Source organism: Lipotes vexillifer, unplaced genomic scaffold, assembly GCF_000442215.2.
Source record: "Lipotes vexillifer unplaced genomic scaffold, Lipotes_vexillifer_v1.1 scaffold216, whole genome shotgun sequence".
Taxonomy (NCBI): domain Eukaryota; kingdom Metazoa; phylum Chordata; class Mammalia; order Artiodactyla; family Lipotidae; genus Lipotes; species Lipotes vexillifer.
Window position 1 is genome coordinate 421700 of NW_006779100.1, and position 13086 is coordinate 434785.

Sequence of the window (13086 nt, forward strand, 5' to 3'; positions counted from 1 at the left end):
GAGCGAGCGCAGTAAGACGATGACATCATCATCATCATTATTATTACTACTAGGAATAGTCAATATCTGTTTAGATTTACTCATTTATTACTTCTTTTTTCCTCTTTCTTTATCACTGAGCTTCCTCTTGGACCATTCTCCTTCTGCCTGAACTTCATCCTGTTATATCTGAGGCCTGATGTTGACAAATTCTGAAAATATTTTATGCTGTTTTCCTTCTTGAAGAATATTTTTGCTGGGTGTAAAATTCTACATTGGCAGTTCTTTAAGCATTTCAAAGACAATACTCATTTGTCTTCTGGATTCCATATTTTCTTTTGAGAAGTCAGCTGTCAGTCTATTTGTTGCTCCTTTAGGTAGTCAGCCTTTTTTCTTCTGGCTGCCCTTCTTTGGTTTTCAGAAGTTTAACTGATGTACCTAGGGGTAAATTTTTCTTTTTAAATCTTGCTTGCAGTTTGTAGGACTTCTTCAGTTTGTTACAGCTTAATTGTTTTTCATCAGTTTTACAAAGTTCTTGGCTATTAGCTCTTCAAATATTGCTTCTACCCCTTCTGTCTCCTCCCTTTGGGACTCCAGTTACTTAGACCACTTCACGGTGTCTTGTGTGCCTCTTAACCTCTCTCCTTTATTTTCCATCTCCATGATCCATCCTGGGAAAATTCTTCTCACCTTCCTTCTAGTTCACTAGTTTTTTTCTTCACCAATTTCTAATCTACTCTTCTACTGATCCACTGAGTTCTTAATTTCCATTATTGTATTTTTAAGTCCTAGGTTTTCCACTTGGTTTGGTTCTTTTTTGTAGTTTCTGGTTCTCTAAAAAAGTTCTCAATATTGTCTTTTGTCATCTTGAACATGCTAAGCATAGTTGTTTTAATATTTCTGTCTGATAACTCCAGTATCTGGACCCTTACAGATCTTTTTATTTTGTATGCTGTTTTGCTGTTTCTAATTCATGTTATCTTGGCTCCTTATATATCTGGTTAACTTTTATTTTGTTCCAAATATTATATTTGCAAAACTGTTTATAGAAATAATTGGAGGCCCAAGTTAATCTTTCTCTAGGGAAGATTTATCTTTGCTCCTTCTAGGCACGTAAAAGCACTGATATTCCAAAGAAGCTATTCCAATTTGAAGGACTGAAATGATTCAAAGCTGAAAGGAACACTTAGTATGTAGCAGGGCTGTGCCAATTATTTTACATTCTTCAACAATGCATTTTGACCACAGCTTCTGCCTCTTCCTATTAAATTACTCCTTCTGTTACTTTTAATAGTGTTTCTGTAAATACACAAAAACTTGATGTTTACATGTCTCAGTTGATTACACCCTAGTCTTACCCCCTTTCTACTATTCCTGATGAGGCCTAAAATATAATAATACAAAATGTTAACTGAATGCCTGAGAATTTCCAGGCATTGAATTGAAGGGAAATTTAAGTTGAAGGGGAAGGAAGAAGATTTTTATAAGTCTGTGCCTGAGAAATGAGAGTCACAGAGCTTGATTTGACACAGCTATTAACACTAATGACACGTCAGTGTCTTTAGTCTGGGAGTTTTCTCCAGTGAAACTTATCATTTGCCGATTCATTTCTTTAGGAACCATATTATGTACGTTGCATCAAACCCAACGACAAGAAGTCCCCACAGATCTTTGACGATGAGCGCTGCCGGCATCAAGTAGAGTATCTTGGACTCCTGGAAAATGTGAGGGTGCGTCGGGCAGGGTTCGCCTTCCGCCAGACCTATGAGAAGTTTCTTCACAGGTGAGAATAGACTGAACAAGGAAACCTGCTAGCACACTGAGAATTATGGAGTCCTCTCCACGTTTAACCATGCATCAGCTCCTGTCAGACAATCTAAATGTTTGTTGAATGAACAGAAGAGGTGAGGAAACTGCAACTACGAAAGACCTTCCCACAATCGGCAGGAGTCCCCTTGAGTCTGTGGTGTACGGACCATGGGAAAAAATTTTATTCTTCATGGAGAAAATGGGGGCATGTAGTATAGGAGAATAAACAAGGATTTGCAGTCACAGCTGGGTTGGAATCCTGGCTGTGCTACTCATTTGCTGCACGACCTTGAGCTAGAAATTTAGCTTCTTTGACTCTCCTTCTGCATCTATAAAATGAGTATAGTAACACTACCTCATAAGCCTTTTGTTGTGAGGATTAAATTAACCAAAGTAAAAAGGCTAGGTGCCTGGCACATAATAGATGTTCAGTTAATGCTGCTTAGCATTACCGATATTGCTAACTATAATAATAACAAAATATTAAGTAGTTAATCATGGGGGCCCTAAAATTAGTCTACCTGATTGAATCCTGGCTTTGCCATTTCTTAGCTTTTTGACCTTAGGCAAATCATATAACCTTTCCATGCCTCAGGTTCCTATGTATAAAATGGGGGAAATTAATTAATTTCTTTTAATGGGAATAATAATGGTAACTACCTAGTAGGGCTGCTGGGGGATGAAGTAATATATGTGAAGTACTTAGAATGGTACCTGGCATATAGTAATCACTCAATAAGTGTAAGGTATCATTGCTATTGTTATTTATTGTTACTAACAATAATGATAGTTGACACCTGGTATCATAAAAATAGTGTTTTAAATTCCATCTATTCACCTATTTTAAAATATTTATTGAGGATTTCCTACGTTGTAGATTGCAGATTCCACAAAATATGAATAAACAAATACATAAAGTATTGATTGGTGAGAAGAGTCTCTAAAGAGATAATAATGGCAGGAAGGGGTCAGCCATACAAAGGTCAAAGAAAAGAGCAGGTGGAGCAGAGGAAACAGCAGAGAAAAAGTCTCTCTTGCAATAATAAGTGGTGTTTTAGGTACCAAACATCATCCAGTGTGGTTGGAGGATGCTGAGTGACAGGGCAGTGGTGTAGCGTGAGATCAGAGATGGACATAGGCCAGATCATGTTGAATGTTGTAATCTAGACCAAACAGTTTAGATTTTGGCTAAGTGTGGTAGAAAACCACTGGTGGATTTTATGCAGGGAGCAACCCAATCTTATGGATGTCTTAAGATATCACTGTGGCTGCTGTGTGAATAGGAAGCAAGGAGACATTTAGAGATGCTATTGCAGGAATCCAGGAGAGGCAGCTCAACGAGAGTGCCTTGAACAAGGAATTATTGTAGATCCAAGAGTAGTGGACTGATTCAGGGTATGTTCTGTGGAAAGGTGGACTAGACTTGCTCATGGATTGGCGTGATGAGAGCGTAGTAGAGAGGGATGAAGGGTAACAAGTAGATTCTGGCTGGAGCATCGGGGTAAGCATGGTACCATTTGCTGAGGTGAGAAAGATGGGGGAAGAGAAGCTTGAGGAGGAGGACATGAAACTGGGGCAAAGATGGAATGAAGATTGTCTCCTGACTGTGTTAGGTTTGAAATGGCTACTAAATGTCTAGGTAGAAATACTAAGTAAGTTATTAGCCATACAAATCTGGAGTTCTGGGAAGAGTCCAGGCTGGAAATAGAAATTTTGGAGTTATTGGTATACAGATTGTATACAAAGTGTTGGAACGGGATAGAAAAGAGGAGGAGGCCCATGCCAACATTTAGCTTTGTGGTCTGACATGAAAGAATGAGCGAAGAGAAGAGAAGCAGCAGCCAAGAAGATAGAAGAAATATCAGAAGAGGGTTATGTCACAGAAGCCAAGAGAAGATGGCATTTCAAGAAGAAAAGTACAGTTATCATATTAAATGTTGCTGTGCCATCAAGTAAGATAAAAGCAGGAGCTCAACCATTAGACTAGGCAACATAGAGGTCAAAGGAGAAAAGGCTGGACAGAGCCCCATTTGAGCAGGATGGGGAAGTGAAGTGAGAAGTTGGATGTCTCTGGACAACTCAAGAATGTGTGCTATGAATGACAGCAGAGAAAACTAGAAGCAGCAGCCAGAGTGGAATGTGAGGTCAAGGAGATACTAAAAAATGTTTGTATGCAGGTGGGGATGATTCAGAACAGAGGGAGAAACCAGCGACACAGGAGGGAGGGAGATACTTGTAATAATAACATCCTTGAGAAGGCAACGAATGAAATCCCAAGTGGAAGGTTTGTCAGCTTTAGATGGGAGCAGGGATGCTTCACCCTTAGCAACAGGATGAAAGGCAGAGAATATGAATACAGATGCAGGAAGCCTGGAAGCTTGGCTGATGGCAAAGATGATGTTCCTATCTGATTGCTTCCATTTCCTCAATAAAGTATGAGGCAAGGTCATGAGCTGAGAGTGAAGATTAGGAGATGTGGTGTAGGAGGTTGGAGGGGAAATGAAAATACTCATTTTGGAGAGTGGGGAAGCATAGGTGTGTACAGTAGTTTTGCCGCTAGGAAGATCTGAGCGCCCACTTGACATTTGAGGTTATAAGTGTACAGTGACACCACCGAGCACTGTCGTTCTCCACCAGTGTTCAGCTACTTGTGTGAAGAAGTGAAAGGGGGACTTCCCTGGTGGCGCAGTGGTTGAGAGTCCGCCTGCCGATGCAGGGGACGCGGGTTCGTGCCCCGGTCCGGGAAGATCCCACATGCCGCAGAGCGGCTGGGCCCGTGAGCCACGGCCGCTGAGCCTGCGCGTCCGGAGCCTGTGCTCCGCAGCGGGAGAGGCCACAACAGTGAGAGGCCCGCGTACCACAAAAAAAAAAAAAAGAAGAAGGGAAAGGGATTTACACTAATTGGAGACTCTTGGAATGGATAAAACTTTATAGCAGAATAGCCTAGAAAATTGAAACAGTTTTATACGGATCAAAAGGTTATGCTCAAAACTGATCATTTTCCTTATTGAAATCATACTGTTCTTTAAATTTGGGTTTTTTTAAAATTGAGGCTGTGGAGTAGGAGTGTTGTCATGAGTAGAGATGTGTTCGTTCTGAGTCTTGACTTCAAACAGTGTCAAATTATATTAATAGGAAGATTGTTAGTCCCTTGTCGTTACTCAGAACTCTAGCAATTACTCAATTGTAGTATTGATTTTTGTGTTGTCACGTATATAAGATCAGCAGAAATTAAGTATTAGAATGAGCAGGGTGGGAATGGGTAACTATAGGATGGGGCTGAACTAAAAGTATATTTACCTAAAATATATATTTATCTAACTAAAAATATATTATCATGACACCATGATAATAGAAGCCATGGAAAGAAGTTGAAATAAGAGAATAAGCAAGCTTGATTTGGAGGGGACAAGGACTTTTGCAAGTGCATATCCTCACTCTTAATCTCTTTATGCACCTATTTTACTTTCAACTCAAGATGTTTGGTGTGTTTTTTGGCATGAAAGACATGCTATAAGGATTGGATTCTGTTTTCTAATGCTCATGTAAAAATAGAAAAGATTAAAAAGAACCTATGAATTTCAAATATGATGGTCTTAGGAGTACAAGCTTAAATCTCCCATTCCCACTCCAGAACATCCCCCAATAATATAAAATATGTGTATTTAAAGCCACGTTAATGCATAGCCACACTATGGAATCAAAAGGGGGATTCGCAGTGAACCTTAAAGATGTGAATCACTCCTAAATACAATATGAAGCAGACATGAAGACCCAGAAGTAAGCCGAGGTCACAGTTTTAAGGAGAGACTGCCTTGTGAGGCTTGAGCTGCCATTCAGGAAGCATCTCAGCTACTGTGCTGGAGTTTACCCAGCTGCCGCACCGGGAGGTTAATGGCCAGTGCAAGTAACCACCTCAGCAACTGTAACGGAGACGTCATAGGTATATTGGCCAAGACTCAGGAAGCAAAAGTAGCCACCTAACAAGAGGCCAACAAAGGCCAAGATGTACACGTACATAGAAGGACTCTGGGAAAGGAGACGAGATAACAGTCAAACATCTGAGAAAGGCCAGACCACTGAAAAAGAGACAATAAGCTCAACAAATAAAAAACCTCACCCCCAAGGGACCAGAGCAAGGAGTGAAAGACATTAGAATAAACCTATTTCATATTCTCCAAGAGATAAAGGAGAGAATTATGGTCCTAAAATAGGAGTACAAAGTTAGAAACAAGAGCAGGTAGTTATTAAAAAGAACTAATTAGAGATTTAGAAAATGAAAACCAGATCAAGCACAATGAAAGAGTGAATTGTCCATCAATAGAAGGAGTCAGCAATTTGTAGTGTCATCATACAATGGTTACTAATCAGCATTAAAGAGAATGAATGGCTAATACAGCAACAACATGGATGAATAAAACATTATGCTGAAAAGGAGTCACCAAAGAGTAATTTCTTGATGCTGCCATTTACATGAAGTTTAAGAACAGATAGAAATCAGAGCAGTGCTTTGCTCTGGGTTGGGGGTTGACTGGAAAGGGGGAAGGGCAATGGGGGAACTCTTTGAGATTATGGAGATGATCTGTATCTTGATTGGCATGTCAGTTGCATGGGTGTACACATTTTTCAAACTTACTGATTCGTGTACTTAAATGTGTGCATTTTACTATACATAAAGTTTACCACAATTAGAAAAATTTTTTTCTTAACTAAACTTCCTTTAAACAACTTAGTGAGCTAGAAGATCAAGCTGAAGACTTCTTCCAGACCTCATCACAAAGAAAAAGAGATGGGAAGTGCTAAAGAAAGGTCAAGCCGCGTATAAGGTTGATGCAGGAGGGCCAAAAGCCATCTAACTGGAGCTTCAGAAGGAAAGAGGAGTCTAGGGGTCAGAATGAAAGAATACACTGAGCGTAAAGCATATGAAGTTTCGTAATGAAACTTAAGTGCATTGTGTTCAGTTTAAGAATGTTAGACATAGATAAAAATGCTTAGAGCTCCCAAGAAGAAAGGCAAACTACCTATGAGGGAATGAGACTCATACTGACGTCAGACTTCTCATTAGCCGCAGTCAGTGTAAACAGACAAAGGAGCAGTATGTTCATAGTGAAGGGGAATGAAGTTTATGCTTAGAATTTTATTCCGTGCCAAGTTATCATTCAAGAGTGTGGGCAAAGTAAAAATGTTTTCTGACATATATAGGATTAGAAAGTTTACTATTCTGAGAGGGTCATAGACCCTCTGAAAAATCTCTAGATATACTTTAGCAAAAAGGAGAATAAATGCAGGAGGAAAATATGGAATGCAAGAAAGCAACATTGAACAAATAAGTAGGTAAAACTTTTTGTGAAATCTGAACAAGTATTGATTGTAAGGGGGAAAAAGAAGTCTGTCGTAATCATTTGCAACAAAAATTAAAATAGTAGTGAGAAATATAGAGAAGTAAAGACTTTTGTACTCCTTATGGGAAGAATATAGATGTTAATTAACTAGACAGGAAAAAGTATGTATTTTTACATAAATAAAATTTTACATATTTAATTTTTCAAGATGATAATAATAATAGTGCTGACATTGTGAAGTGCTCACACCATATGTACCCGGCACTGTTTTAAACAGTCTGCATGTAGTCTGTCCCTAAAGCTGACAACCCCCATTTTATGCAGATGAGGAAACCGAGACACACAAAGGTTAAGGAACTTGCCTCAGGTCACGGAGACAAGTAGTGGTGTAGCCGTGTCTGAACTCAGGCAGTTGGCTCCTGAACCTATCGTCTTTAACAGTGCACCGCCTCACAACTGAATGTGCGGCTTTATCAGAGGAAGGAATAAAATGGCAAGAAGAAAACTCAGTCTGCCCAAGAAAAAATAGGGTAAAAAGCAACAAAGGGAAACACAACTAATAGAAAACATTAAATGAGAAGCTGAGAAAACTGAAGCATATTAATAATCACACTAAAAGTGTCAAACTTGCCCTTTAAAAGACAGAATTGTGGAAAGACTGAAGTCTCTGCAGTTGATGACTGTCTAAGTCGAGATTGGGTCCTCTCTACTAGAGTCATCTAGGAAGAGTGCTGGATGAGATGGTGGGATGTGCATCTGGGAAGATGGTCTATCCCTCCTCTGCAGGCTGTGTTTATCTGCCACTTTACGTAAAATGAGTTTGTTCACATTGAAAAATTGGCATTTTATTTTAATGTCATACTGACTGAACTAATTAACAGTGGGACATGGGGTAGGATGGAAGGTGTGTAGGACATTGGATGAATGTTTTCAGTCCTGGTGGGAGAAAATGTAAGATTTTCTGCAATGAGTTTGTGCTTTTAGATTCTGCAGATTTTTTGTAAGCTAGCTTTGAACCTAAATTTCTACTTGTCACTTTCATTTTCATTCTTTTATTGAAAAAGAGAGAGAAGGATTTTAAATGTACTGATAACCTTAAAAGCTGCTAAAGTCTTTCAGGGAGGTAAAACTGGCTGTCAGAAAGCAGATGAATTTAGCTTTTTAATTTGCAAGTTCAGGATGCTGGTTTGCTGAAGAACTTGGGGCATGCCCTTGACCGTCAGGAAGAAAGGAAGGGCACCGTTTCCCTGATGTGTTAGCTGAGCAGTGTGGCAGTAGGATTGCTTCTAGTTTCTGCAACATGCCTAAAACTTTAAACAAATGCCATTACTCCCTGTTGACTCTTATTCTATCGATAGTTCTACAATGAATTTGGAAGTTTTTAGATTTTATTTCCTTTTTTCACGTGACGTTGCTTAGTATTACCTTTCTCTTCATATTAGAACTCTTTGGTTTCTGTTTCTGTCTCGATCTGGCAAGTGACTAGACTTTTAAATGTATTTTCTTCCATTCTTTCATTCAGTAGATATCTCGTTCCTCATTGTATGGTGGACAACACGATAGGCACATGGCGTATAGTGGGGAACAAAACAAAACCCCTGCCTTCGTGGTACCCATAGACTGACATTCAACAGACAAACACACAGATCAATATGATTACAAACTGTGATGAATGGTGTGAGGAAAAGAAACCCATCTGGCTGCCCTAGAGAGGAATAATGGGGGTGAGGGTTGATGGTTGATGAAGGAAAATCAAAAACAGACTATGAGGAGTCTCAGCCTTTCAAAGAGTAGGTTAAAAAGCATTCCAGGCAATGGGAACAGCATATGCAAAGTCTCCAAAGCAAGAAAGAGGCAGCCGCATTACAGGACCCTAAAGAAGGCCAAGGCGACTGGAGGAGCATAATGAAAGCAGGAGAGCAGTAAAAGATAAAGACGATGTGAGGCTTTTTGGACTACTACTCTGGCTGCTAAATATGCAGAATGGATTGAAGAGGAAATGGAAAACAGGTTAGGAGTCTATTGTAGTAAACTTGATGGTGGCTTATGTTAGGATTGTAGCAGTAAAGATGAGAATAGTTGAATTTTAAATATATTTTGGAGGTGGAGCCAATAGACTTGATAATGGTTTAGAAGGAATGATAGAGAAGAGAAGGGATCAAATATGACTCCCAGGATTCTGGCTTTAGTAACTGAGGACATTGATGTAGGAAGGACTGAAAGAGGAATTTAAGATACCTTTAGGTCTATATAGGCATTGAATATGTGCGTCTGAAGCTCAGAACTGAGAACTGGGCTTGGGATAATAAATGCATGAGTTGAAAAACAAAGTGGATGGAATAGATGAAGCGACGTGGGAGGTTGTACATAGAGAGAAGGGGGCCTGATTTGCGCTCTGGGACACTCCAACATTTGGGGGTCCAGTAATGAGGAGTTGCCAGAAAATGAGATTGAGAAGAGATATCCAGAGAGACAGAAGGAAGCTAGGGAGAGTGTGCTGTTGTGGAAGCTAAGATGGAAATCAGGAAAAGAGAGACATCAAGAAGAAGGGATCAGATGCCCCTTAGATACATAGTGTCTTAACCAGAAATGTGTAAAGCCCTAGGAGGAAAACATGAAGACTCCTGAAAGGCATGAAAGTAGACTTGAACTAATGGAATGATATCCCTTGTTCTTGGATAGGACAACTCAACATCAAAGCTAAATTTAATGAATTTAACATGGGAACCCAATAAAAATACCAGAAAGGATTCATTTGTTTTGTGATTGTTTTTCCCCGGAACAATGCAAATTGATTCTAAAGTTCATATAGAAAAATGAACACATAGGAATATCTAGAAATACCTTTAAAAAGGAAAAGGGGCTTCCCTGGTGGTGCAGTGGTTGAGAGTCCGCCTGCCGATGCAGGGGACACGGGTTCGTGCCCCGGTCCGGGAGGATCCCACATGCCATGGACCGGCTGGGCCCGTGAGCCATGGCCGCTGAGCCTGTGCGTCCGGAGCCTGTGCTCCGCAACGGGTGAGGCCACAACAGTGAGAGGCCCGCGTACCGCAAAAAAAAATTTTTTTTAATAATAATAAAAAGGAAAAGAAGGAGAAAAGACCACCAGATATTACAGTATACTTATAACATCTATAATTAGAAATTTACAGTACCGATGGGGCAGAGGGACAGACAAAGCAATGAAACAGACCAGAAAGCCCAGAAATGAACAGAAGTACATGTGAAAGTTTAGCATATGATAAAATGGCATATTAAATCAGAGGGAGAAAGACGTTTTAGTAAATAATATCGGAAATAGCCTTTTGTCAAAAGTTGGATCCGTATCATATGGATCCATATCAAAATAAACTCCAAATGGACCAGAGATCTAAGTGTAAAATATGAAAACATGTAAGTACTAGGAGAACACATAGGTGAATTACTCTGTAACCTGAATGTGAGGAAAGCCTTTCTCACTATGACTTAAAATTCAGATGCAGTATGTGAAAAACATTACTAAATTTGACTACATGTATTAAACAACTTTGCACCAAGGGTGGAGGAAAAGCACTGCAGTAGGCAGCCTTCGAAGCTGGTCCCAGTGATCCCCACTGGTATTCATGCCTGTGTAATCCCCTTCCTGTGAGTGTGGGCTGGCCCTAGTGAATCGCTTCTAGCAAAATGGAATATGTCAAAAGTGATGGGATGTCGCTCGTGAGATTAGGCCACAAAAGGCTGAGACTCTGTGACTACTGTCTTACGGTCACCCTCACGAAGAAGCTGGTGTGTAGTACACTAACCTATGAGAGGGCCACGTACTGAGGAACTGTTGGCTGCTTGTATGTAGAATTGCAAATGATCTGTGTATTTGACCTTATGTGCAGAACTGTGCTTAGTTTTCTTTTAGCGATGATACTTTATCTGAAGATCTGCTTGATGTCCTTTGAAGCGAGTCATATTGTTCATAAGTGATGTTTTGTTCCTTCCCCAGTCATTTACCCGTTCAAAAACCCATGATAGAGGCATCCTTTTCTTGTTTCTGTTTGTAAAGACAATGCTTCCAAGGTTGCCACATTACAAATAATATTTGCTGCAAGTTTTTGGCAAATAGCTTTTATTAAATTAAGGAATACCCTTCTAATCCTTGTTTAGTGAGTGTTGTATTTATTGAAGGAGTGTTGTATTTTATTGAAGGAGTGTTGTATTTTATTGAAGCCTTTTTCTATGACTCTTATCAGGCTAATGAAATTCATCCCTATTCCTAGTTTGCTAAGTTTTTTTTTTTCTTTTTTTCTATGAAGCATCTTGAATTTTATTGGATAGCTTTTCTGCATCTATTGATACCACATGGTTTTTCTCCCTTAATCCGTGCCCTGTTCTTTTTTTCATCCAGGTACAAAATGATCTCTGAATTCACCTGGCCCAACCATGACCTCCCTTCAGACAAAGAGGCTGTCAAGAAACTGATTAAACATTGTGGCTTTCAGGATGATGTAGCTTATGGGAAGACCAAAATTTTCATTCGAACACCCCAAACATTGTTTACCTTGGAAGAGCTCCGTGCCCAGATGCTCGTAAGGATTGTCCTCTTTCTACAAAAGGTAATTTAATATTTTACATATAAGGATAAGGCCTTACTTTTATGTTCCTAAAGATGAGTTGAATGTTTTCTTTGATTCAAGAAATGTTCACGATGGTATATTTTTTTGCATCTTTGCATATCTTAAGAGTGTTTTCTGTTGCCTCCACACATGGAAAGCTTATTGGGCCGCGTGAACTCAAAATTATTTTATCCTCAAAGCTCGGAAGCTATTTTGTCTTCTGGTATTTAGAAACAGAGAGATGTCTGAAGCAGTCTGGTTTTTGTCTCTTGAAGTTAACTGAGTTGTTTCCCTCAGCTTAACTTCATAAAGGACTTTTTCTATCTTATAATTTACAAGCTTCGCCAGCCTGTGTGAGACCACCTCCCTCACCCATCACGACCCACCACCAGCACTTGCCAAGGTGTGCGGTGCTGACTCAGCGGTCCTCGTAAGACCATGGTACCTCTCATCACTGATCTGTGCAGGGCCCCTTCTCATTTCATTCAATCACTCAGGTATTTCTTTTTATCCCTCTTACCCATTTCCATACCTTCTGATTGAACCATTTTAATGTAAAAAAATTATATATGCATTTAAAAAGAAATCGTATTCCTCTAGGAGAATGTCCTTGGGGTATCCATCAGGGGAAAGGTGGCTGGGTCATTGGGTATATGTAGACCTAATTGGCGTAGGTAGTGCCAGGCTCCTCTCCAGAATGTCTGCCAGTTTGCACATCACCAGTTTGTATGTAGCGGTTACTATGTGCCCACATCCTTAGCAGTGTCATCCAGGTACCTAAATTTTGCCAGACTAGTAAGTATAATGATATCTCATTGTTGTTTTACTTCCTATTTCTCTGATTACCATTGAATTTGAGCATCTCATTAAATGCTTGTTTGCTTTTGGGGGTTTCCTGTAAACTGCCTGTTCACATCTTTTATCCATTTTTCTACTGTAATTGTTATCATTTTCTTGTTGATTAGCAGGAATTCCTTGACTATTTTAGACATTAATCTCTTATTCACTTTAGATATTATAAATATATTCTCCTATTCTGTCGGCATTCTAATGAAATTTCTAATGTGCTTTGTTGAAGAGAATCCTTAATTTTGACATAATCAAATTCTTTGATTCTTTTTTTTTTTTTTTGGCCTTATATTTTGTGCCTTGGAATTTTATTTAAGAGGGCTTTCCTTGTATCTAGGTCACAAAGGTACTATCCTATGTTTTCTTCTATGAACTATATAGTTTTATCTTTCACATTTAGGTCTTTAATCCATTCAGAATCCATCTATGTATGTGATTCTCTCTAGGAATCCAGTTTCACTTTCTTCTATATGGTGAGCGAGTTTTCTCAATACCATCTAAATACTAAATAATCTGTTCTTTCC

The 13086-nt window shown here is 39.4% G+C and overlaps 1 protein-coding gene across 1 annotated transcript in view; it reads left to right on the plus strand.

Annotated features, from left to right (window-relative positions):
- MYO1D (myosin ID) overlaps positions 1 to 13086 on the plus strand; it is a 249529-nt gene that overhangs the window by 147982 nt on the left and 88461 nt on the right. Inside the window, exons 15-16 of the mRNA XM_007452365.1 lie at positions 1596 to 1762; positions 11506 to 11713. Coding sequence (XP_007452427.1) covers positions 1596 to 1762; positions 11506 to 11713 — 375 coding nt within the window. The remainder of the gene's footprint in view (positions 1 to 1595; positions 1763 to 11505; positions 11714 to 13086) is intronic.